Genomic DNA, 27,451 nt, shown 5'->3' on the forward strand with positions numbered 1-27,451 from the left:
AACGGGAGCTTTAAGCCTCCTGGAATTTGTTAAAGTACTTCCTAGTTCAACAAAAATTGTAACATTTCCATAATACACTATATATAAAGCAAAATTGTTTTTATCAATAATTTCTCTGTGAGTATAAAAAATCTAAGAACAATCCTACAAAGTAAACTATGGAGCAAAGTGTGGTCGGTCACAACATTCTCACAGCAGAAATAAGTGACTTCAATCTGAAGTTCGCAGACTGCCTAAGAACTCCAGACAGAAAAGGAAAACTGTACAAGGGGGTGAGAGGTGGCAGACGCAGACCTAACGGCTGAAATGCCCCACCTTGGCTCAGTCTCCCTCACCATCTCACCATGTACAACAGCAAAGAGAGACTGATTATTATCAATACAGGGCCAGCGGAAAATGTCATTATGTTCTATCATATTTTACATAAAACTTAAAAAGAAATTGAGGAAAAGCTATACTTGTATCTCAAATGATTTCAAGAAAATCAGAGACGGGTGTGGTGTTGGTTGCATGCCTTTAATCGGAGCACTGGGAGCAGGGAGGGAGACAGAGGTGGGTAGATCTCTGTGAGTTCAAGGCCAGCCTGGTCTCCATAGTGAATTCCAGGACAGCCAGAGCTGTAGAGAGACCCTGTCTCCATGCCTCTCCCCAAAAAAGTCGTAATTTAAACAAGCATTTAAACTGTAGTACTCTAAGAAAAGCAGTAGCTAATTTAATGAAGCTTTATACTCATGTAATAAATGTCTTTGCTACCTTTTAAATATAGAAAGATTTCTTCCATTCTCCAAAATTTACATTAAAAAGAAAGAAAGAAAGAAAGAAAGAAAGAAAGAAAGAAAGAAAGAAAGAAAGAAAGAAAGAAAGAAAGAAAGAAAAAAGAGTACTCATCACAGGTGAAGAAACAGGTACAGATGAAATGATTTATAAAGTAATTCCGCCATTACCATACTGGGAACAGGGTTTCACCTCTTCCTCTCCACATGCACCGCAGACACATTAGTAAACATCAGTGAGGTGATGATAACGTTCACAGGGTAGGAGGAGAGGCACTTGATAACAACAGCACCTCAGGGGCTGGGGACAGCTTGCTGTAGAAAGCTTCCCTGGCATGAATGAGACCCTGGGGGTTCACTGTCCAGCATCACTCAAGGAAGAAGAAAAACAAAACACACACCTCAACCAAATCCCTATTCTAGGGATTCCCCAAACTCCACTTCTCAGCTCGTAATGGGCATACTCACTCACATAAGACACACATCCTTTATATGGAACACTGACGTGGCCATTAACGGGAGAATGAAAACATGTCAACCTGCTCAGGACACCCACCAAGAGGGCAGGAGAAGGCTGGGCCTTCTACAACAGTTTATCCACTCGCTGTACTGATTCTGAGGACATCGACCTCCAGACTTCGCAGTGAGATAAACACTCTCATTTAAAACGTGGAAGGGAAGTGGAGGGTGTCAGGGAGTAAAGGAGGGGCTCAATGTTTACAGGGGATTCTGAATATTAGAAAAGGTTTCTGTCCGCCAAACAAAACTGGTTTAAAAACTTGAATCCTGTGAAGACCTTCGTATGAACATCAAGCTGCTACGACACACAAGCTGAAGCATCTGGAGACATTTTGTCACCTGCAGTCTCCCGGACAATCACAAAGTACTCAAAAATTCTTTGACCTTTTCCACCAGACTCTCATGCTTGTCTTTAAAGTCTTCATTGACATCCAGTGTGAGGATAGGCACCTCTTGAAGATACTCAAAGTTGGTTTTCAGAGTTCGATGAAGGAGCCAGCTTTCATGTTTATAGTGAAGTTTCTCTAAATACTCCAGAGGAATGCCTTGTTCTTCATTTCTTCCCCGTAAATATATTCTACTTAAGCATTTCTCTGGAGTAGCTCGAAGGTAAATTATTCCATCCAGTTCAAGGCTTTGGCCGAACTGGCTGTTCATCCAGTCATGCCAGTCCTGGTATATTGTCCACTCTGTTTCATTCATGCAGTCAGACTCATACAAATTAGACGCAAAAATATACCTGTCACTATACACAGATCGTTCAAAAAATAACACAGGTTTCTCCACATCTTTGAGCTTGCCATTGAGAGCGGCCAGCTGAGCTCGGATCCGGCTGAGACAAGCGTAGGATTGGAAGGTGAAAGACCACCGTTCGGGCTTCTCGTACATCATTTGAAGAACATTCCCACCACTTTTCTGAGACGTTGTCAATTCCTCAAATTCATCTTGAGTATTTTGCACGTTGCACCATCTGGCGACAGGTTCAGGAACCACTTCCCAGTCCTCACAGACCTGCTTGAGGATATTCACAAAGGTTGACTTCCCAGCAGCGATGTTCCCCTCGATGGAGATCTTCTTGATGCGTGTCCCCTCGGAGCTGGTGGAGGGGGACGCGCAGAACCTCTTGGGCGGGGTGGCCATGCCTGGTTCGCGGCGGCTCGGGCGCGGGACCTGCAGGAGAGCGGCGGCGCGGGGAGCTGGGGACGGCGGCGTCACGCTCGCGCCGGTGGGACCCGCACTTTTCTACATTACGTTTTTAAATGAGCTGCACAAGCACAATACCCCAAATGAGTAAAAACATAATTTAGTATACCCAAATTACTTTAAATTTGTATCAATATATTAAAATCAATACCAATGTAAAATACCTGAGACTAGTGGTTGTTCAAAAGTAAACTCAATAACCAACCCTCTTATCTTAACATTTCTACATTATAGCCCCCCTTTTTCTCTTTAGAAAAAGGTCCTTGAATCCAATATCCTTTGTTCAGTTTTTTTTCCTGAACATGATCAATAACAACTTGTAACTAACCCCCTTAAATGATGATAGACATCCACAATCCACTGAAGGACCAAAACAATCCACCCTACCTCTTGGGAATGTGGGCGTCATGTTTTCTAGGCTGCTTCCTATTGTCTGGGGGCAATGACATATTTAGGGGACCCTGAGAAAAGATAATGGTCAAGTCCTGGGGGAGCTAGCTGTTGTGCAGTCTCGGTGTGATGGGATAATGCAAGGCTGATCTGAAGTCCTGGCTGGACCATTTTTGCAAGCAGCCTTGAAGCTGTTCTGGATACAGAACTCTGAGAAAACTGCAACAGAGGCACTCTGAGAGGCTGGATTGTGTGGGCCACCCGTTTTTATTGATGTCTGATTCTCTTGCTCTGAAAACACACAAACATTTAAAGGTAACATACATATCTGCATTTACATAAGTATGATATGTGACGTGCATAAGTCAGTTAAGGATGATATTTTTTGTTCTATGTTTAAGTAGGTAAAAAGCATCTGTCAACTTTAAAGACCATTTGGACTGCATAACCAAACTGTAATATAAATCTCTATCCATGTCATATGAAAGGATGGCATGTGATAATAAGTCATGAGGAGTCTGTAGCCAACAAGATTTATCATGTCTCATCTTGTCTCTGAACTGTTCCCATGAAGAGGGATCAGCTTTCATGTCATCTGTCCTGTAGTCTTTCTTGACTTCCTCCCCCATGTTTGTAGACAAGATACTCAGGAGGTCTTCCCAGGTCAAATCTGTTTTCTGTTAACCTAGAAGGAATCCACAGCCTTTTGTTTTCTGTGGAAACAAAAGCCTAACCTCTTCCCCAATGTAATACATTTTTTTTGACTTCCATTTTTTTTTTTTTTTGGTTTTTCGAGACAGGGTTTCTCTGTGTAGCTTTGCGCCTTTCCTGGAACTCACTTTGTAGCCCAGGCTGGCCTTGAACTTACAGAGATCCGCCTGGCTCTGCCTCCCGAGTGCTGGGATTAAAGGTGTGCGCCACCACTGCCTGGCTTGACTTCCATTTTAAAGTTAAGGCATTCCTAAAGTATATAGGTTGGTTTAGTTCAGCAGTACCTTCCACAATTCAGTGTCTCCAGTAGCTGTTGTCTGCTCATCAGCATTCAAAAAAATTCAAAATTAACAAAGCATTATATGAGGTCCAAACTCCCTGTGTTATATTTCCCATCCTTACAAGGCTTCTTTTTTTTTTTTTATCATTTTACTTCTCTTTTTAATGATTTTTATTTTGTTATTTTTAAACTATTTTTTATTACTGTCTATACCTTTTTTCTTTCTTTTTTTCTTAAATATACCCAAATTGCTAAACACACTGTAACCTGTTTAGAGTTTTTTTTTTCCATCTGACCCTGTTTTGCTGTGTTTCTGTAATCCTTTCTGTCTATATGAGCAAAACCTTAAACTGCCATGCAGCTTAGCTTATGGCGTACTGGCGGCTCAAGCCAGCAGGCAGTGGCCAGGAGATGCATCTATGTACCATAGCCCCCATGAGAGACTCTAGGACTAGGAAGCCACGTTCGGCTCCATTTTTGTGTGTTTGGAACATTTTTAAAAGCTTTTTCAGGTCTTATGCAGAAATACATGCCCCCATGTTGGATGCCATTTGTAGTCACACTTTTTTGTTGGGACCCTAATAATAACATGTAGACTTATTATTGATTATGAAAGCTCAGCCGATAACTTAGGATTGTTTCTTACTAGCTCTTATAACTTAAATTTCTATTAATTTACTTTCTACCTCATGACTTTATTGTCTCATTTCCATAGTGCCCATCCTGCTTGCTCTGTGTCTCCTGGTGTCTCTGCCTTCTTCTTCTTCCTAACATCCTCTCTGCCTAGCTATTGGTCATTCAGCTTTTTATTAAACCAATCAGAGTGACACATCTTTACATGGTGTAAAGGAATATTCCACAACTCTCTTCCATCTGATGAGCCAATTAATCCTAAACCACCCCTTATCCCCACCTCCATGACTGTGGCCTGTGTCCAGGTCCCCACTTTTGTCCATCTTTTATTGCTTTGGCTTTTCTCTTCCACATTCATTGGTTTCTAATCTGTCTCTTATGCCGAAGGGATTTTCCATAAATTAGATTATACTATTCACTCAATTTAAAACCATTCACTGGGGGTGAGGAAGACCTAAGTTTGATTCCCTAGCACCCATCTTAAAAACTGAGCACTAGGGAAAGTTCGGCAGTTAAGAGTACTTGCTGCTCTTCCAGATGACCAGGGTTCAATTCCCAGCACCCATGTAGTGGCTCACAACCATCTGTAATTCCGGTTCCAGGGACCTAGATGCTCTCTTATGGCCTCTGAGGTTACACACATATGGCACACACACACACACACACACACACACACACACACACGGAAAATACCCATAAAGTAAAATAAAATAAAATAAAATTTAAGAAAATACCCAAACTGACACCTCTAATTCCAGTTCTGCAAATGTGGAGCAGAAGGATTCCTGGGACTTTCAGGCCATCTAGACCAGTGAACCAGTGAGCTCCAGGTTCAGTGAGAGAGATATTCTGTCTCAAAAAATAAGATGGAGGGTTGATGGGCTAGCTTAATGGGTAAAACTACTTGCCATCAAGGCTGATGATCTGAGTTCAGTACCTGAACCCACATGGTGGAAGGAGAGAAATGACTCTGAAAAGTTGTTCTCTAGCTTCCACACACTCTGTGGCAGACAGGTGAGTGCTCTCAGAGACATCCACATAATGAATAAATGAATACATATATACATATAGTAGCTATAGAGGAAGATACCTGACTTCAATCTCTGGCCTACACATACGTGGTAATATTTTATTTGTGCTGAAATGTGATATTTTATTAAATAAATAAAGTTTGCCTGGAGATCAGAGGTCACATAGCAAGCCATAAACAGAAGTCAGGCCAATCACATGGCAGGCAGAGTCTCTGTGTGGTCAAGGACACAGCCAAGCGTGGTGACACACACCTTTAATCCCAGTACCAACCATAGAGATCTGGAGGTCTGTATAGACAGGCAGTGATGAGGAAGTGATGTGGCTGGGCTTAGGGACAATGAGAAGGCAGAACAGGAAGGCAATGAAAGTGCTGATTAGACAGGAAAAACTCTCTGGGGAAGCTACGGTGTGGTGGTAAGCTAAGGCTAGTCGTGGCTATTCACTATTTCTCTGGTCTCTTTGGCTATTACCCCTGTATTTGGCTTTGTGTTTCTTATTTAATAAGAATGTTTAGAAATTTGTCTACACACATATGCACGTATGCACATGAACCTGTACACTTATGTACTCCAGTGCATTTGTGTATATACACAAATGAATTATAGAATCATTCAATGACTCCCCAAGGACTTGGTTACAATACTAAAACTTGTTTATGACACATGAATCTCTTAGGGTCTGTTTTTACTCTACCTCTTGTTTATTCTATTTTTCTTCTTGGGTCATTTCTCATTCTTTTAATCATCTAACAAACTATTCATAGTCAGATTCAGGGCAGAAGTCACCTTCTACCTGAAGGGAAGACTAACATTGGTAGACTAGTGAGGGAAAGTAGTTGTGTAGTGGTTTGAATAAGAATGGCCCCTATGGGCTCATAAATTTGAATGCATGGTCATTAAGGAGTAGTGCTGCTTGAAAGGGATTAAGAGGTGTGGCCTTGCTGGGATAGGCATGGCCTTGTTGGAGGAAGTGTGTCACTGGGGGTGGGCTTTGAGGTTTCAAATGTTCAATCCAGACCCAGTGTCACTCTCTCCTCTTGTTGCCTGTGGATCAAGATGTAGAACTCTCAGCTACTTCCAGCACCATGTCTGCCTGCATGCCACCATGCTTCCTGCCATTATGACAATGGACTAAACCTCTGGATTGTAAGTAAACCCTAATTAAATGCTTTCCTTTATAAAAGTTGCCATGATCATGGTGTATATTCCCAGAAATAAAACATTAACTAAGAAAAGTTGCTTCCTTCACACCTTCCTTGTATGGTCACCCTGGGCAGGCTGATAGGTCAGACCTACCACTATTCCTTTTGGGGTGACTTTCTGTCACACGACTGCCTCCCTCCCCGCTCTAGGTCTCTTAACCAAGCCATTCCTTATTCTTTTGAACCTAGAAGTGGTAACAGCCCTAAATGCTGTTAGCCCTGGGTTACCCCAAACTCCTGATGAGTCCCTCTCACCAACATCCTTGTAGTACCCCCACTTCTTGTAAAGAAACAGTCTTTGAATTATTCAATTTAGTTGTCTCATCTGCTTCCTATTACAGCTCATGTCCACTAAGATTCTGTAAGTAGAATCACATTTCTCACTGTTAGCATTAGAAAGCTCCATCATCTTCAGTTCTAAATGATCTTTTGCCGGCTTTGGATTGTAACTCTAGCTAAAGGCTGGAGGCAAAAGATTTTTATCCTATTTACTGAGAGTTTGAAAAACCCTTACTACAATTTTTTCCCACTAGGACTTGGATCTTTTTGGAAGAGCCACCAAAAGTGATACATGTGTCTTTGTCCCCGTTAAACTATTCACACCTTGAGGCAAGAACTATTGCTTTAAAATTTATCCCTAAAGCCCAGCCTTGAGTCTAGAGTGCAGTAGACACACAGTAAATGTTTACTTTGTGAAAAAAAACCCACACTTATAAGTCTTTAAAAATAGCTGTGAGATAAATGACTAGATGAATGGGGAAACACTGATGTTCTGATAGTCTTAAAGACTACCAGTGAGGCCTCCTTTACTGTAGCCGAAGGGTGAATACTGGAGAAGGGAAGGACTGATGCAGATTTGGTAATACCCTGAAAGGAATCAACATCTTTCATATCCAAAGCACCTTCAGACCACATCCTCAGGGGGAGAACACTACCAGAGGAGGAACAGCAGCTCAGTTCTCACTCCGATGTGTCTCTGTCCCCCTTCTGAGGTCCCTTCGATCTGTCAGCTCTGTAGGAAACCAATTTTCTGTTAACTACAAGGGAGGCTTATTTACTCTGTTGAAATAATTGAAAAGCAGTCATTTTTATTAGTGATGCAGCTGGTTCTTCCATCATGGAAGGAATACAATTATGTGTCTTCCTATGGCTGAATGCAGACAGCTACAATCTCATTATTTATTTGGGTAGCAAGTGAATCTTGATAACGAGCAAGGGGAAAATGCATCCAAGCCTCATTTGTAAAAGGAACAAAACTAAGTTTCTGGAATGACATTCCCCTTGTCACCATAGGGGGGAGAAAATGCTTTCTTCTTGTGTTGTTACACAATAGGGCATGGTAGCTTTAGAAACAGTACCATAATTGCAGTCATTGTGACACAGTGAAGCCTATGGGCCTTGGCATCAAGCCAACTTGGGTTCAAATCCTAGCTCTGCTTCTAACTGCAGTGGAGAGGAGCATCTTAGTTCTTCTGAGCTTTTGATTTTTTGTTTGTTGGTTGCTTATTTATTTGTTTATTGATTGACTGACTTTCAGTGAGGTCTCATGAGGTTTTCCTGGTTGACTCCAAATGCCTAGGCCTCAAGAAATATTCCCACCTTGGCTCTTGAGTAGCTGGGATCATGGGTACACATTTCTTCTATATGTTTTATAATACAAATTTTAATTCACTGTGGTCACTCTGCCGTTCCTCCTATATCACTCTAACTCACTACTCACTGGCTTACTTTCCTTATCTGTCTCTACCTCCTAGTCTCCCTACCTCTGGTAACCATTATTTCATTTTCTTCTTTTTTTTCAGATTCCACGTGTTGAGTCACATGGCATTTGTCTCTCTGTGACTGGCTTATTTCATTAGATATGATGCCTGTTCCCCAGTTTTAGCCCTGCTTTTGAAAATAGCAGGAATCCATCCTTTCTTAAACTGAATAGGATTCCACTGTATATTCACGGCCTATTCTTCATTCACTTATCCTGTCATGGGCAACCAGTGAGCCCCTATTGTATAACGTGGAACTAGTAATAGAACAGTTTCCAGGGTGACAGCAGGATTGGAAACTATGTCCTTGTTGTGACATGGCCTAACCACTCTTGGGCCGTCTTTCACCCTTTAAAGCTGGCCAGCCTGAGCATTGAGAAGTCCTTCAAACTGGATCTGCTTCTTTGCTCCCTCACTGTGTATATATTGGCCTCACTGCCTGAATTGTATGCCCTCCCTGCTTCCCTTATTCATCAGGCATTTCTTAAAAATAATAAGTCCTATGTAGAGCCTGTCCCCCAGCCCTTCCCTGGACAGTCTCTGGTATTCTTCTCTGTTTTCATCACCCTCTGAACACACCCAGTATATGAAGGAAGTGGCCCCGAACCACAACAGTTGTCTGATAATATGTATTTGCATGCAAGCATCAGGCTATAAGCTTTCACATCTCTATGCCTTGTGTAGCCCAGTGCCAAGCAGAATGCCATGGCCATCAGTAACTGATTTACTTCATGGGTTGGAAACTTAGGTGAAGCACCTATGGCCCTGAATGGATAGTTATTGATTAGTTAAGTCAAACCATTCTTAACTGGAATTCTTCTTGCAACTGTTACAGAGTTGGGGCCAGTGAAACATAAAGTCTATTAAGGGCATACCTAGACTTCTTTTACTTGCCTCAGACAGCCTACCTGGGTTTTAGTGCAGAGAAGTCAACTCAAAAGGCTGATCTGCCTTCATTCAGACTCATCCCGTGATACAATGAGAGCTTACACTTAACCTTTGCCACTTCGTCTCCTCTAAGAGGAGGCTTGTCTCTTGGAGTCACACTTCTAGGATCAAGTGCTGACTCTGTTTTGAAGTTATTGGACCTTGCAGGGTTTTTCATTTTTTGAAGTTATCCACCCTTGCAAGGTTTTTTGTTTCTTGAACAGCACACTCAGAGTAGTACTAGTACCTGTCTCTGAGAGCTAAGAAGGATCATGGATATAAAACTCTTAGAATACAGTCTGGCTCCTGGTTAGCGCTGTAGGAGTGTCAGCACTATTATTAATAAGACTAGTTGCATAACCAGAGCAATTTCAAATGAACTCTGGATTTTGTTGACACATCCATGAAACGAAAGTGAGAATGCTTGTTTGGCAGGACTGGTTTGAGAATTCAAACTCAGAGAAGTAGGGTAACTGGAACAACTACAAATGTGCAGAGCATACATGGAGGACCACTGAATATGGACGTATTTAGACAGATAGCGCTCACCTTGTTTCCTTATTTATTCTCTCCCCTCTTATCGTGACAGATAGAGGTCTCTCCACTTGGAGAGGCTGTTTGCTCCCCTGAGCTCTAGACCCATCTTTTCTTGCCTTGTCAGGGACCTGAGGCTATTGAATCAGCTCAGATTGATTTGATTTTTTCATTTTCACAGATATCTCCCCTGAAAGCGTGTAAGTACTCTGGTCTCTTCTACCTTAGAACAAGCATCATGTCTCTGTTTTAAGAAGAAAGACTCTTGCTGGGCGGTAGTGGCGCATGCCTTTAATCCCAGCACTCGGGAGGCAGAGGCAGGCAGATCTCTGTGAGTTCGAGGCCAGCCTGGTCTCCAAAGCGAGTTCCAGGAAAGGCGCAAAGCTACACAGAGAAACCCTGTCTCGAAAAACAAAACAAAACAAAACAAAAAAAAAAAAAAAAGAAAGAAAGAAAGAAAGACTCTTGGATTCCATCTCTTATTTGGTCTTGTGTCCCTCCCCTACCCCTACCACCTTTCTCTGTTCACAAGCAAGCTTCACACAGATGTGTCTCAGCAACCTGTTTCTTCTTCCTCACCTCCCACTCGATTCTCCTGATGTGACGGTAAAATCTTCTCAAAGTATGTTGAAACTTGGAGTCTCAAAGAAGGAATAAAGGGCAAGGTTAATTTCTGTCCTGGAAATGTGTCAGTGGAAAGTGTTAGTCCTCCCAATGGTGAGACTCTGGTCACTCAAACATGGATCCTCCCTGATTCCTTTAAGTGGATGTAATTTAATATGTGATCCAAATCTGTGCTATATCATGCAAACTTCCCAGTTCTTCAGGCTCCTGACACTGGGGCATGCAGTCCTTTCCCAGATCACAAGCCCTTCACCTGGAAGCATCTGCCTTCTGATCAAACCTATTCTAGCTAGTGTCAGTCCCTCTGTATTCTTCTAATCAATATCTGTCCTTAGAATACAGAGAGGTCTGAGCCTTCAGCAAGATCCAAAGTATACCTGGGATAAAAGAGGTTAAAAAGGTAAATAAACAAACAAATAAAAACCCTCACAGATGTGATTCTGCCCCCCACCGCCATGTTCTCTCTGTTCCTTATGTTTCTTCTTTCTCCTGTTTCAAATCTCTGTAATGAAGAGAGGCCAGGGGCAGAAGAGGCTCTTGGCCTCATCCAAACATTGTTCACCTGGAAAAATCACCTGGGAACATCTGAAATGCCATACCTGACCATCTCAGAATATTAAAGGCAGTGTTTGTGGTAAAAAAACAAAACAAAATAAAACAAAACAAAAAAACTCCGCTACATCCAAGAACTTATTTGATTTTCTTAATAGTTATATAAAGCAAGGGCTATTATTACTCAGTCTACTGAAACACAAAGACCGAATTTCATGGGATAGGGGTAGGGATAGTGATACAGGTCAGTGTAGGGGTCAGAAAGCGGCATCTGCTCTGTGAGGAACCTATCACGTGTCAACACCATAAAGACATTATCTCATTTATCCTTCATAGCCACAGATGTAGAAGCAGGTGTTATTGCCTGTCATCTCTCTCTCTCTTTCTTTTTCTTTGTTTCTTCCTTTCTTTCTTTCTTAAAAAGAGAATAAGATGTCACACTAGACAAGACTGAATCTTGCTCTTAATGAGTAAATAGGCAACCTTCTGAAGATATCTTTGTTTCAGCTTGCTATGTATAATATGAAGGCTAGACTAAACAAGCTGAAAGGTCCATTGCAATTGACCTCTGTCTCACGTAGCAATTGCCAAACATCGCCTCATACCCTAGCCATTGCAGCCAGCATTCTGTACTGGAGCAAGAGAAAAAGAGGGCATTTCAGTTTTAGGAGTGGACCTAGAGTGGAGAAAGAGCTGGTGGCCTATAATTGCCATTTCATTTTCTGCTCACTCTGTTGAGCTTAGTAGGTCTTTGAGACTTTTTAGACTTTGAAAATTTCAATGTTAGAATCAAATGGGAAGCCCGGATGCAGATTTGTTTGCAACATTTGCTAGTTGAATCACCTTAAGAAGTTCATCAACACTCTGAGCCTCAGTTTTCTCATCTGTAAAATGAGTAGATGCCTAGAGGGTTGTGGGGAAGATGAAGCAGGAGAGGACCATGCAAACCTGCTTGACAAGGGCTGGTTAACCAATGGTGCAATTAGTCTCTCTCTCTTTCTTAAAAGACTGTTTTGCTTAATCCATTGCACAATGAAATAACCCATGGAAGATTCTAGAACATGGTTACAAGTCTCAGATTTGGCATTTGTGGGGATTACTATCTAGCCCTGCTTCCTGCACACTTGTACTCCTGTTAAAGTTCCCAGCTGTGCCGGAGGATGTGCAGTCTCCCATTTGCGTTGCATAAGCAAGCTGGGTGTGTAGGAGGGATGGAGGTGTGTTTTCAGCAACAAGTGAGCAGAGCTGAGCGGGTGGCTCTGAGCAAGAGGCCTGATGAGCAACAGCAGAGCAGGAGTGGCATTGACATGATAAGATTAGAGTACATAGGATAACGCACAGCTGGCAGGTCACCCAGCCGGCACAGCTTTTGAGCACTGGTTGCTAAGAGCCAGATGAGCTGGGAGTTTACTCATCCTGCTAATGGAAGTGAAGAGAAACTTGAGATTTTTGGAAATGATTCAATGAACTCCTATGTTTACTTTTAGTCACTTTGAAGCCATTTCACATGTTAAATGAGTATGTTGAGTTTTTCCTCTATGTGTGCCTGGCTCTAGGCCCTGGGCAGATGGCAGTGAATCAAGGTCTTGCCTTCACGGAGCTTATAGTGGATCTAACTGTCTCATTTAGGAGTTGAAGGAACTCACTGAGGATATGAGAGAGAAGTTAATAGTCTGCTGAAAGTGCCTCAAGGTAACTTATTGGCAAAGCTGACCTGAGTCTGAGTCTTCTAAAACTAGATCAGGAGGGCTTCAGAGACCACTGCCTTGGTTCTTTATATGCTAGTATAGCAGGGTACCACTGACAAGGCTGTTTATAATAGGCAACAATATCAGTTAACCATCCTGAAGGCTGGGAAGTCCAACATGGAGGCAGTGGACTTCCCAGCCTTCAGGATGGTTAACTGATATTGTTGGCATGGACTTCTCTTTCACATTGTCTCATGGTGGAAAGCCAAAGAGAGGTTGACAGAAAACAAGATGAGGCCATACTTGTCATATAATGAATTCACCCTAAAATAACGGACCCACTCCCAAGATAATGGCATTAATCCATCCCTAGAGACAATGACCCTGTGGCCCAAACCCTTCCAGTTAGGCACCATCTCCCAACACTGCCATATCAGGGACCAAGTGTTTAAAAAGGAATTTTGGAGGAAATTTTCAAACCATAGCAACTACATTTGTACATGAAAGAGCCATGTACAGCATATTTTAAGCATGGCTGAGATATCATTATACCAACTAGATAAATACAGTCCTCACTCTGGAAAATTCTGGATACAAGTTCAACCATGAGACTTCTTCTGTTTTTAGTGTCCCAGTGTTCCTGCATACTGATATCCAGCTGAATGAGACTTTAGAGTATGCATGGGTGTGATGGAAGAAAACTAGAAGAACAGCTGGGCATGGTGGTGCACACCCTTACTCACCAGTGCTCGGGAGGAAGAGGCAGGCAGATCTCTGTGAATTCGAGGCCAGCCTGGTCTACAAAGAGTTCCAGGCCAGGGCTGTTACACAGAGAAACCCTGTCTTGGGGGGGGGGAAGTAGAAGGAAGAACAGGTTAGCTTGTAACTATTGGCAGTTAACAAGGCACAGAGGTGCAGAGGTATGGTCAAGAAAATTTCGACTCCCTCCTCATCTCTCCAGGCCCTCAGTTTCCACCATAGAATGAGGGGTTGGTATTAGGATGATCTCAGAGTTCTCAAGGTCTCATTTCTGTGATAAATTACCCAAATACCCTAGGGGGGCAAATTCCAGAAAGTTCCTGTGGCTTCCTCATGAAAAGTAAAGGTTAAAGTTCCCTTTCCTCAGCTTGCCTGGTTCTGAAGCAGGTGCTGCCCCGTTGTGCTTAATGAACAGCTGGTTCAATGTCTATACCTCCTCAATATCTCTGCTCCAGGAAGTCGAGAACTGTGTGCCATCCTGCCAGGTGACATTTTGGAGATTTTCTTTCTTCTCCATCAGAATACAACTACTCTGATGTGGGGGACTGACTTACTTATCCCTCTGTCTCAATGCTTGTCACTGAAGCATCAGTCAGTACAGATATTTCAGGGTGATGGAATTAGTGAATGATGACTGAATACTATACTTTAACAGTTGATGACAGAGGTGCAGAAGAGCCTCCATTAACAAGCTTCTAGAATTGAGCATTTATAGGTAGGGACATTGATGCAGCTTGCTCATGGTTGTGTGTCCAGAAAATAACAAATCTAAGACTTCTTCCTTTTCTCTTTCATTTCTTTCATTCATTGTTCTCAAAGGGGACTGAACACAGGTAACTTTTGACAAAACTTATCAGAACAAAATGAATTTTTAAGAATCTAAGGAGTCTTTGGGCTTTAGAATCTAAAATGTGAGCCCAAATCCCTCTGGGCTTCCAACCATTGAGGTGATCTGTAGACACTTACCTTTGCTGAAACTCAGCTTCTAGTGTAAAGGTGGAAGAGAGTCTACCTCTTTCACTTCCCTGCCAGTCTTTTCCTACAGGGCAGGGCCATTTGAAGACCTAGGCCATGGGTCTTTCTTTTTTGTTAACACTTTTGAAGTAGACTCTTGCTCCGTCTAGATAACAGGTAGAAACAATGTGCATTACCCTGCCAGACTTTCTGCATGTACTTCCTAGACTACTGAAGTTCATCAGTCTTGCTCCTGACACAAATGGCTTTAGTTGGCTTGTGATTTTTGCTCTTCCTAATGTCGTAGCCTAAGCTAAGGCCTAGTCCTAGTGGGTCTCAAACATGTAATTGCTACCTGCTACTACCACTGACCTTTCTCCTCACAGACACTGATTTCAGCAAACACACTCTGGTACAAAGATGGATGCATTCCTGGAGGAGGAGGTTTATTGAACAGGCTTGGGGTAAGCTGTGACAGCCACAGAAGCACTGGTCAGAAAGCAGAGCCATTAGCAGCTCCAGTTGTTTGGCAGCCTGGAGAAGAGTCTGAGTTTGGGGGCCCATGTATCAGCACCTCTGCTTTTTGAAAGGGCAATTGTGGTGCCACAGACCTCGGCATACACACTGGCTGCAGCCAGATCTGGATACCCTTCTCCTTACTCACAGAGTTTAGAACACTCCACACAGGAAGATGACTCGCTCCTCCAATGAGTTGCAGAAAGCCCTTCTGTGGAAATAATTTGAAATATTCAAATATCCTGTTTCTTAGTCTGCTTCTCCTCTGTCAAATCCCTCGGCTTGAGTAGAGACCTTTATTCCAAAGTTAACCTGGTTGTACTACTCGTGGAGTGCCTTAGTGGGTTTTCATTTGTACTTATACCAGGTGTAGTACATCATCTACCCCTCAACTCCCTTTATGCTTCTGCATGAAAAAGACAGATTTGTCATAGCAGTGGGAGAAAACATAATGAGCATGCTGCTTTTACAATGCACGAATATAATTAGAAGTGATGGCACACATTTGCCATGGATCAGGCATGGAGACAAGGCATTGTGCATCTCTATCATGCCAGAGTCAACAGATGGGTGAAAACAGGAGAAGTGGTGAGCCACCTCTTAGCCTCATGTAAATCATTCTAGGAGCATGGCAACCAAAGGGATGGGTTAGCCAGACTCTCATACTAAAATACAAATAGCAATAACTTTCTTCAGTCTCTGGAATCAAGGAGGGGTCTGTTACCTTTGGAGAGGCTCTCTCCATCTACAGCAGGTGTTCTACCAGCAAGGACAGGCTTTGGAACCTCAATAAAGGTGATTTTCACCAAGCCTGATGACAGGAGTTCAATACCTAGGATTCACATGGTAGAAGAAGAGAACCAATGCCTGCAAATTGTCCTATGACCTTCACATGTGCACCATGGCGTGTGTATGTCCATATGTGTGTCTGTGTATAATATGTAGATACATGCAATAAAAAGGAACATTTAAGGAAGTTAATTTATTTTAAAATTTTAAAGATTTAATTTTCTTTTTATGTGTATGTGTGAGTGCCATACATGCAGATATTCATGGAGGCCAGAAGGGGTTGTCATATCCACTGGAACTGAGGTTACAGAAAGTTGTGATCCACTAGATGTAGGGTTTTCAAAAAACAAAATAAAACAAAAACAAAAACAAAAAACAGCTCCAATCCTTTTCAAGAACAGTGAGTCATCTCTTCAGCCTTCTCCTGTAGTTCTTCCATTAGTAATAAAAGTGAATTGTGTACTCATATATACAAATTTTATGGATCTTTTACTATTTATTCTCCTCTGCTGAATTGTCAGCAGATATTTTCCAGTTCCAAACTGTTGCAATCATTATAGATTTATATAATAATTTGAAGTAACATTTGTTGTTTAACCAGCTTTTTTTCTGTCTTTTTTGCATATAATTTTATTTCTTAAAAAGCATTATTCACTCAGTTCCCTTCTGCATTACATCCAGCCTCTCCACCCAGGCAGCTCTTCCATGCCCTTTTCTAGGGTATAGTCTTGGTCCCACATCCAGTACCTGGCCTATTCTGGCCACCCTGACCAGCTCCCATATTGAGGGTTTTGCTAGGACCTGCCCTACTTGCCACCATCCACAGGTCTCTTCTGCACTGTGAAACCAAATTCTTTACCCACCCAGATCTCACACATCCTTCTCCAGGGTCTAACCAGGCAAGTTTCTCTGGGCTTCCTCATCCACTCACTCTTCCCAGGCAACCATATCTATCCCAGGTCTCACATTCAGTGCCTCTGGCCTAGTCTGGCCACCCCTGCCTATGTGAGCAACAAATCTCAGGATTTCTATAGGACCCTCCCATGACACATCCAACCATTTCCACCCAGTCAGATCTACTCCCACACTCTACTCTTGGACCACAAGACAAGTTCTATACACCAGCCCAGCCTTCTCTGTTCAGTTGACTTCATTCTACCCAGGCCATTTCCAACCTCTAGGCCCAACCTCCTGGCATATCTTCTCTTTTGTCCCAACAAGCCATATCCATAACAGATTTAGAACTAACAAAAGAAGTCTACATCCATGTATGTCATCACAGAAAATAGAAAAAAACATGTCAGATCATGCTAGTAACTTCTCTCTAAATCTTACCAGCCCGGTAGGAAAGTTTATCAATGAGAATTACCTAGAGGAACCCTAGAACACAGAATTTAAAAGAATGATCATAAACTTCAACAAAGATTTCAAGGAATTTAAAGGAGACACAAAGAAACAGCTCAATGAAATTAAGGAGAAAGAGCTTAAGGGAAATAAACACCTGAGTGCTGCCCACTAAAACTCAAAGGAACACATTATAAGTAGATTAAATCAAGCAGAAGATAGAATATCAAGATTCAAAGATAAAGTAGAGGACTTAGAACAAATAGGCAAGGAATATGAAAAATTAGAAACACAGGAAAAGAAAATACAGGAAATGTGGAACATTATGAAAAGAAAAATCTTTGAATTATAAGCAAAAGAAAAAAACCAAATCACATGTAAAGTAAAACCCATCATCAGAATAACACTTGATTTCTCAATGGAAACTTTGAAAGCCACAAGGACCTGGAACAATGCATTTTATGTCTTAAAAGACTATGATGGCCAGTCTAGAATAATATACCCTGCAAAGCCATCTACCATAATGGGAGGAAAAAGAAAAATTTTCCATAATACAAACAGCCTTAAAATTTTTTGTGTTAACAAATCAAACATAAAGAAAACACAGGAATCAGTATTTCAGGCCAAAGAGAGGAATGAGCATAGCAGAGAGACTGGAAAGAAATATGAAACCATAATTGTTAACACACAAATTACCACTGAGAACACAACACCACCAAAATTCAGCAACAGGATGATTACGGTTAACACAAACATTTCAATAATAACTTTAAATATCAATGGCCTCAAGTCTGCAATCAAAAGACACAGACTGGCCAAATGGATCGGGAAACAAAATCCATCAATCTGTTGTCTAAGAGAAACATATCTTGGCTTTAAAGGTAGGCACTGCCTTAGAGCAAAATCATGGACATAAGTACTCCAATCAAGTGGGACAAGGAAGCAAGCAGGCATTCTTATTCTAATATCTGACAAAATAGTCTTCAAACTAAAATGAATCAGAAAAGATATAGGATCACTTCATTCTAATCAGGGGAAGTTAACCAGGAAGACATTACATTCTAAACATATATGCACCAAACTCAGGTGCACCCAATTTCCTTAAAAAAAAAAAAAAAAAAAGCATTACTGGATTTAAAGACATAGATTAACATCAACCTATTAACAGCAAGTGATTTCAATTCCCCTTTTTCTCTGATACAAAGGTCATCTGGACAAAAATATAAACAGACAAACATAATTAATTGGTATTATATACAAAATAGACTTAACAGCTATGTGCAGAATACTCCACCAAAATGCTGAGGAACACACGTTCTACTCAACAGTGTAGAAAAGCTTTTTAAAAATAGAACACATCTTGGTACACAAAACAAATCTTTACAAATTCAAAAAGAATGAAAAAACTTCCTGCATTCTATCTGACTACAATGCAATAAACTTAAAATTGACAGGAAAAAAAAAACTCTAGTAAATACTTAGTCCTGGAAATTAAACAGTTCATTAGTCAACAAAGAATGGGTCAAAGAAGAAATAAAGAAAGAAATATATCATTTCCTGGAACTAAATGAAAATGAAACACCAACACAACTAAACCTCTAGGCCACATTTAAAGCAGTCCCATAAGGGAAATTTATAGCTCTGAGTGCCTATGCTAAAAAATCAGAGGAGCCCAGACAAATGGCTTTATGATACAACTTGAAATTTGGGGAAAAAAACAAAACAAATCAAAACCCAGTAGATGGTAAGAAATAATAAAACTCAGAAATGAGTGAAATAGAAACAAAGGAAAAAAATAATGCAAAGAATCAATGAATCTAAGAGCCATTTTTCAGGTAGACAAGGCCGACAGACCCTTGGCCCAATTAAACAAAAGAAAGAGAAGACCAAAATTAACAAAATCAGAAATGGACAAGGAAACATTACAACATAAACCAGAGAAATTCAGAATATTATAAGTAAATATTTAAAAACCTGTACTCCATTAAGCTAGAAAACCTAAAAGAAATGGATGGATTTCTACATTCATCTAAACCACCAAAATTAAACCAAGAATTCAACAACCTAAACAGACCCAAAACAAATGGGAAAATTGAAATAGTAATGAAAAGCCTTCCAACTTAACAAAAAAAAAAAGTTCAGGACCAGATACATTCACAGCAAATTCTCAGACTTTCAAAGATCTTCAGCCAATTCTGCTTAAATTGTTAAAAACAAAACAAAACAAAAGCAAACATACAAAGAAGAACCCAGAGGGCGCACTCCCAAATTCCTATGAAGCCACCATCTAATACCAAAGCCAGGTAAAGACACAACAAAAGAAGAAAACTGTAGGCCAAATCCCTAATGAACGTAGGCTCAGAAATGCTCATTAAGATACTTCAAACAGAATGCAGACATATAGCAAAAAGATCATATACCATAAACAAGGTGACTTTATCCCTGAAATATAGGAATGGTTTGACATACACAAGTCAATAAATGCCATAAACCACATAAACGGAGTTACAGACAAAAATCATGTGACCATCTCAATGGAGGCAGAAAAAGCCTTTGACAAAATCCAATATTCCTTCAGGATAAGAGTCCTAGAAAATATAGGGCTAAATGAAACATACTTCAACACAATAGAAGCTATATATAGGAAACCCACATCTAATACTATCCTAAATAGAGAAAAGCTTGAAGCAATTCCACTGAAGTCAGGAACAAGTGAGGGTTGTCCACTATCCCCACTCCTTTTCAAGATGTACTCAAAGTAGTAGCTGGAGCAAAAGGGCAAGAGAAAGAAATTAAAGGGATACAAATAGGGAGAGATGTCAAAGAGTCCTTATTTGCAGATGACATGATAGCATACATTAGAGAGCCCAAAAATTCTACCAGAAAACTTCTAAAAATGATAAACAAATTCAGCAATGTGGCAGAGCACAAAAGTCAATAGTTTTCTATATACCAACAACATTTCTAAAGAGATGAAGACCATAAACCTCCCATTCACAATAATGTCAAAGAAAATAAAGTATCTAAGAATAAACTTAGCCAAGAAGATGAAGGTCTTCTACAATGAAAACTTTAAATCTTAAAGAGATAAAGACACTAGAAAATGGAAGGACAGCTGATGTTCATGGATTAGATAAATACTATGAAATAACTATTGAGAAAATAACCACTTTGCCAAAAGTTATTTACAGATTTAGTGCCCTCCCAATCAAAATCCCCATCTCATTCTTAATAGAAATAGAAAAAAACTATCCTAAAATTCATTTGGAACCACAAAAGACCCCAGATATCCAAAACAATCCTGACCAAAAAGAACAGCGTTGGAGGGATTACCATTCCAATTCTTAAGATAAATTACAGAGCCATAATAATAAAAACAACATAATATTGGTACAAAACCAGACATGTAGGCCAATGGAACAGAAGAAAAAATTCAAACAGGTACAGGTAACTTCAGCCATTTAATATTGGACACTTATGCCAAAAGCAGAAGCTGGAGAAAAGAAAGCACCTTCAACAAACAGTGCTTGGAAAAGTGGATGTCCACATGCAGAATGAAATTAGACTGGTATCTATCACCTGACACAGAAACTGACTCCAAATGGGGCAAAGACTTAAAGTGTACCCTGAAACTGCCAGGAGAAAACTCAGGCGGTGCAGTATATGATATAGATGTAGTAAAGGACTTTCTGAGCAGGACTGAATTTACTCAAGAATTAAGGCCAAAAGCTGACAAGTACGACTTCACAAAACTGAAAGCCATCTGCACAACTAAAGAAACAATCACCTGGTGAAGAGAAAGCCCACATGATTCAAGAGAACCTTTTCCAGATAGACATCTGACCAAGGATTAGCTTTCAGAAGATGTATAGAGCAAACAAACCAAAACAAACAAACAAACTAACTAACAAACAAAGAATAAAAAAATTACTCAAAAAGTGGGTCAGGGACCTGAATAGAATTCTCAAAAGAGGAAAACAATGGCTTAAAAAAAATCTCAAAAAATATTCCTCATCCCTGTTAATTTAGGGAAAGGCAAATCCAAACAACTTCGAGGTTTCATTTCACTCTAGTAGGAAGAGTAAAAGTCAACAACAACAACAACAACAACAAACCAACGACAAATGTTGGAGTGGGTATGGAGAAAAGAGAATCCTTATTCACTGTTGGTGGGTAAACTTGTATAGCTGCTATGGAGTAAGTGTGGAGAATTCTCAAAAGTTAAAAATAAATATGCCCTATGACCCAATTATACCACGCCTTGGTATATGCCTGAAGGACTTGACACCCCCCTACTCACAATAGTTAGGAAATAGAAACAACCTAAATGCCCTTCAACTAACAAATGAAAATGCAGTATACTGTTCAGCGGTTAAAAAAGAAAGAAAGAAAGAAAAGAAAAAGAAATAATAAACTTCGCAGACAAATGGGTGGAACTAGGAAAGATCAAACTGATGAGGTGACCCAGACCCATAAAGACCAATGCCACATGGTCTCTCTCATGGGAGGCTCCTAGTTCGAAATCTTCAGATCGGCATATATGTCCTGGAATAATGGCAGAAACCAGGAAATTAAAAAGGGGTACGAGGTAGGGAAGCAACTGACCATAGCAGGCTATGAGTAACCTGATCAGGAGAAATGAGAAAAAAAGACGGGGGAGGGGCTTTAAATGGGGAGAGGAGGAGGATAAGTAAAGAAGGAAAAAAGGGGGGTAAAAGAACGATAAGAATGTTTGAAAAGGTCATTAAAACTCATGCTATTTACCTTAAAAAACTATAGTACACATAAATACATGTATAAGTATACATACATAAGTTAAATGAAATTTTCTCGTCTGAGCTGACAATGCTCCCTCCAAGAGCCAAAGACAACCTAACAAAACCTCAACACCAGGCACGAGAAGCCCTCTTTTAATTGGTTGGTCAGGGTTGTCCAATAGACTCCCAAAACACTACAGGCTATTCCTATTGCCTGTGGTTGTCCCTGAGAGGTAGAAGATAAGACACCATGCACTTCAGACATGGATCCCAGAAGAGAACCTTGAGCTGGAACTGACTTTAATGCCTCCTCTCTGTGGACTAGCTGTCATCGTAACATAAGGCACCATACAAGCTTGGTTTGATGGTGCCATGAAAGTACCCAAAGGAGGGAAGCAACCAACAGTACTACCTGGCTATAAAGCCTATGAACCATACCAATGATGACATGGTATGATAACCTTAAGGATTCAGCAGTAACACATATAACCAATAGCTCTCTAATTGGACTTCAGACTTGCTCAACAAAATGGAAGTCATGCCTGCTATTGTAAATCTAACCAACTACCCAGAGCTAGTGATGTCATGGATATTGGAGGAGAACCTATAACCACCACTCTACTAAGCTAGCACAAAATCTAACTACACTCTGAATATACCCATAGATCAGTGCAGTTCTTACACCCATAGGTTAGTGTAGTTCTTATACCCATAGATAAGTGTAGTTGTTATACCCATAGATCAATGTAGTTATTATATCCACAGACAAGTGCAGTTCTCATCCCTCATTCAGGAAACTTCTCTTTGCAACAGATGGAGACCATTATTAAAAACTACAACCAATTAAAACACAGAGTTGTGGAGCTCAGTCTCAAGAAAACAACTCCTCCACGTAAGTCTCAGGGAACTTTGTGGAAGATGGGGTAAAAAGATTGGAAAAGCCAGATGATCAGAAAGTTTGCTGTGAGACTGTTTCCCAGTAATCACAGAAGTTATGTATGCCCCCAAAGTCTCACCAACAAGACTCCTGAAAGCTGAACAAAGACAATAGACATGACAAAGCAGGAAGTGGAAAGGCCTCGAGGTCTCAACCCTACGCAAAGAACTAAAGAATGCTGAGGGAGGGAGAAACAGTCTTCTCCAGGGAAGAGCACACCAATCGCTTATCCAACCAAATGGTCAGCCCTGAAAACATACATACAAGTGACATTATACACACTGAGTAGGTTAAATTAGGAATATATGTATGTTAAAATACATACATGCATATCACAATAATTAATTTTGAAAGTGGGGGCCATGAATTTGAAAGAGAGCAAGGAAGGCTATATCAGAGAGTTTTGAGGGAGGAAAGGGAAGGGGGAAGTGTTATAATTATATTATAATCTCAAAAATGAAAGAAAGAAAAAAACAACAAGGAACATTATACAAATGATGCTTCTTGATGGAGAATAAAGAGAAATAATAGATGAGTATAAATGAAAGTTAAAGAAAATGAGCATTAGTAACCTGTGGTGGTATTGTGTTCCCCAAAATATTGTGTACCTTAATAAACTTATCTGGGGTCAGAGAACAGAAAAGCCACAAGATACTTAGGCTAGAAAATGTTAGCACATGCCTTTAATCCTAGCATTCCAGAGACAGAAATCCCTCTGGATCTCTGTGAGTTCAAGGCTACATTGGAAACAGCTAGGCATGGTGACTCACGCCTTTAATCCCAGAAAGCAGCCTTTAATCCCAGGGAGTGGTGGTAGAAAGCAGAAAGGTTTATAAGGCATGAGGACCAGAAACTAGAAGCATTTGGCTGGTTAGGCTTTTGCCTGGTTAAGCATTTTGGCTGGTTAAGCTTTCAGGCTTTGGAGCAAGACAGTTCAGCTGAGATTCATTCTGGATGAGGACCCAGAAGCTTCCAGTCTGAGGAAACAGGACCAACTAAGGAATTGGCAAGGTGAGATAGTTGTGGCTTGTTCTGTCTCTCTGATCTACCAGCATTGACCCCAATAACTGGTCTCGGGTTTGATTTTATTAATAAGAACTTTTAAGATTCATGCTACAGTAACCCTATTAAAATATTACTGATACCATATTTTGAGTACCTTATTTCAGTGTTTTTCCTGTATTTAGGCACACGCACATGCATATGTACAGGTACATCTTTCTAATGGAAATCTTGGAAATGTACTACATGAAATTGTCAGTATTAAGGTGCACTGTGTTTTCTTTCCATGTTACTTCCTTGTCACAAGTTATTTCTAACTTCCCCTACTCAACTTTTTTGTGCTTTCTTGTCTCTGGGTATGAATGAATCCTTGAATACTCCTCCAGCAAGGTGTTTAACAGCTAGACTAAGACAGTGTTTAAAAAAATATATCATGTATTTTTGAATGAAATATAATCATATCATTTCCTTCCTCCTCTTTCCTCCCTCTCATCCCTCTCATGTACCCCTTTTCCCCCCCAAACCCTCCACCCAACTCTCAATCCCTTTTAAATTAATGGCCTCTTTTTCTTTGTTACTGTTATATGTGTATTTAAATTCATAAATATATAAACACAGCCCACTGAGTCCATTTAATGTTGCTTGTATGCATATAATTTCTGAGTGACCACGTGGAATTGGATAACAATCAAGGATCTTATCCCTGGGGGTGACCAATTCTTCCCCCATGGTGGTTTGAATGGGCATGGCTCCATAGGCTGCACAGGCTCTTATGTTCCAGTGGTGGAACTGTTTGGGAAGGATAAGGAGACAAGGCCTTGTTGGAAGGGGTGTGTCATTGGGGTCAGGCTTTGATTTTTTCCCAAGGTGCTCTCTCTGCCTTCTACTTGTGGATCAAGATGTGAGCACTCAGCTGTCCAAGTGCCATGCTTTTGTGTCACCATCCTGAAGACCAACCCTCAGAAACCTTATGCCCAATTAAATGCTTTTTTTTTTTCTAATTTGCTTTGGTTAAAAACATTTCATTAGAGCAATAGAAAAGTAACTAATACACCACCTCTCAGCAATTCTTAGTTGCCTGTTGTTGCTTGTCTAGGGTTGAGGTCCCATGAGATTTCTTCCTTCCTTGAGAGAATGCCTGTTGGTTCCAGGAGCCATACAGTTGAGGTATTATGGGTATAGCTTCCCTTTTACTTCTAGGACACAATTTTACAGCAGACTCCCTGGTACTCTGGCTCTTACACTTTTTCAACTCCCTCTTCTGTGATGTGGGTGCAGGAGTTGTGCTGTAGATGTATTCCTCAGGGCTGAGCACCCCATGGTAAGTTATCCTCTGCATTTTGACCAGTGGCAGTTTCTGCAATGATCTCTGTCTGTTGTAAAGAGCAGCTTCTCTGATGAGGGGTGAGAGCTATGCTGTGGATGTAAGGTAAGTATTTAAGGTGCAGTTAGGCATTATTCAGGCTTAGTAAGTGGTGAGAGAAGGTTCTCCTCTAAGATCTATGACTTCACTAGTCCCATGTAGTTGGCCAAGTTTCTGGTAAAAAGCATGTTTTCCCTTCTGTTGAATGGGCCTTAACTGACTAAGTTGTTCTTTTGTGGGACTAGAACTCAGGTTGCTGGGCCTGTGAAACAAGTACCTCTATTCCATAAGCTATCTCAACAATAAGATATTCTTTAGCACCTTTCCGCTGAGTTTGTGAAAATCACATCAGCTTATCAATGCGTGTTCAAAGACTGCTTCCACTTACAGACTCACTCTAGGTAGAAGAGAGACTGATTCATTATAGAGCAAGTGTCATTGTGGTTAGAATATGAAACTCTGAGTTAAACCGATCTATGAATTTGGCTGAAACTCTGATTCTATTTCTATGTCTCTAAAATATGGACAGCAACAGCTACTCAGCTGGTTATGGTAGGGAGTGAATATAGTTAAACACATAAAGTTCTTGGTATTCTGCCAGCACATATGCTCAGTAAATATGTAAATAAACACTGGCCCTTCCCACTCTCCAACCACAGCTGCCCTCTCTCACTCTCACAGACTACTACTTGGTAATCTGGGAGGAGAGAAGATGAAAGCAGTCAGGCTTTATGGTGCTGTGCCCCACAAAGTGTGGTCCCTGGCCAGAGGCATTTGTCTCTGAAGTGGTGAAAGGTGCCCCATCTGCAGCCCTAGGCAGTGTAGAGCTTAAGTGCTAGCTTTGGAAGCTGGGAGACTGTGTTCTGGAGGCCTTGGAGTAACTACTTCAACTTTCTGATCCCAGCTTCTTCACCTGTAAAAGTGGATGTTACATTTTTCTTAAACTACTACTCAAGTTGAGCAATGATACAGCAGGGAGGCTGTGTGGTACTTTGTAGAAGCAAATTGCTCAAATCCCAAGATCTGAGTTTGAATCTTTTAGCTCTAAAACATTCTTGGCCAGTTGCTTCAATTCCTTTAATTGACCATAAAGTGGGGATTTTAATCAAATAACTTCTGAGGTTTCCCCTCCCTTTAAAACTTGGTATCTTTAATGATGATTTCATTTCACATGTTCAAATCTGAATGGTCACTCCTGGGTAGAAAACATTGAGATGGTATCTACCTGCTAAACTACCTGAACTTCCTCTCAACTCAGAAACATGAAAATATGGATGGATTTTCTATGTACAATAAATATTTTCAATCTGGTAAAAACAAGAGATTCAAGGGAGGTATGGAACGTTATTAGGTTTACACATAATAAGGACCTATAGTTAGGTGATATACAGTAGGTACTTGTGTATGGTGGGTACTTAGACCTCCAAAGCTAGGGCCTTGTTGGTTTGCTTGTTTTAATACACTTCTGAGGATTGAATCCAGGGTCTCGAGCATGCTAGCCAAGCCCTTTATTGTGAAGTTACATGAAGTTTGAACTTCTGGAGGATTTGGGCACACTTCTTATATTAGAAGTTCTCTGATTTGCATCAGAAAATCCTAGAGATCACAAGGACCTTATATGGCAAAGAGTAACAAAGCCATGGCTTCTCACAACTAATAATAGATAATTGGAAATATCCAAACTCCCCCCACCAACCTTTGTGGAAGGAATATAGACACAGGAGATATACTCAAAGTAACAATTGGAATCCATGAGATGAAAGATATTCATTAAGACACAATTTCTCATCCATTTGTGCATTTATCTACTCACCAAGTCTTAATGGAGTACCCAGTATGAGATACACTGTGTTAGGTGTATGGGGAAGGAGGGTCAGAGCATAAATAAAGATAAATTAGACAATTACAGTATACTCTAACAAGGTGAGACATATATCTAAACAGGTTTAATCAAGGTCAAAGAGGTGTGTAAATCATGAACTCTATAGGAATATTTGGCTAAAAAGCAGAAGCAGAGCTGAAGTATTGGCCTGTTCTTCTCCTCACAAGTCATGTATCTCAGTACGAGTCCATTTCTATCCATGTTGGAAGAGCACCTTCTAACACTGTGCAAAAGGAGTTATCTGTGAGGCTAGACAGCAACCAGCATTGCAGGCATCGGGTACCTTACAGGCTAAGGGAGGTGGGAGACTAATGATGTTAA

At 40.7% G+C, this 27,451-nt stretch overlaps 1 protein-coding gene across 1 annotated transcript; it reads right to left on the bottom strand.

Annotated features, from left to right (window-relative positions):
- Positions 1-952: 952 nt before the first annotated feature.
- LOC131905032 (deoxycytidine kinase-like) lies at positions 953-2,472 on the bottom strand. Its single transcript, XM_059255989.1, has one exon. It carries the CDS (start codon positions 2,430-2,432, stop codon positions 1,650-1,652), a length of 783 nt encoding a protein of 260 aa, XP_059111972.1. The 5' UTR covers positions 2,433-2,472; the 3' UTR covers positions 953-1,649.
- Between the last annotated feature and the right edge of the window lie 24,979 nt (positions 2,473-27,451).

This window comes from Peromyscus eremicus, chromosome 2, assembly GCF_949786415.1.
Source record: "Peromyscus eremicus chromosome 2, PerEre_H2_v1, whole genome shotgun sequence".
In the NCBI taxonomy this organism is placed as follows: Eukaryota; Metazoa; Chordata; class Mammalia; order Rodentia; family Cricetidae; genus Peromyscus; species Peromyscus eremicus.

Excerpts from the sequence above, each read along its gene's own strand:
- LOC131905032 (XM_059255989.1), bottom strand. The coding sequence starts at position 2,432 with ATGGCCACCCCGCCCAAGAGGTTCTGCGCGTCCCCCTCCACCAGCTCC.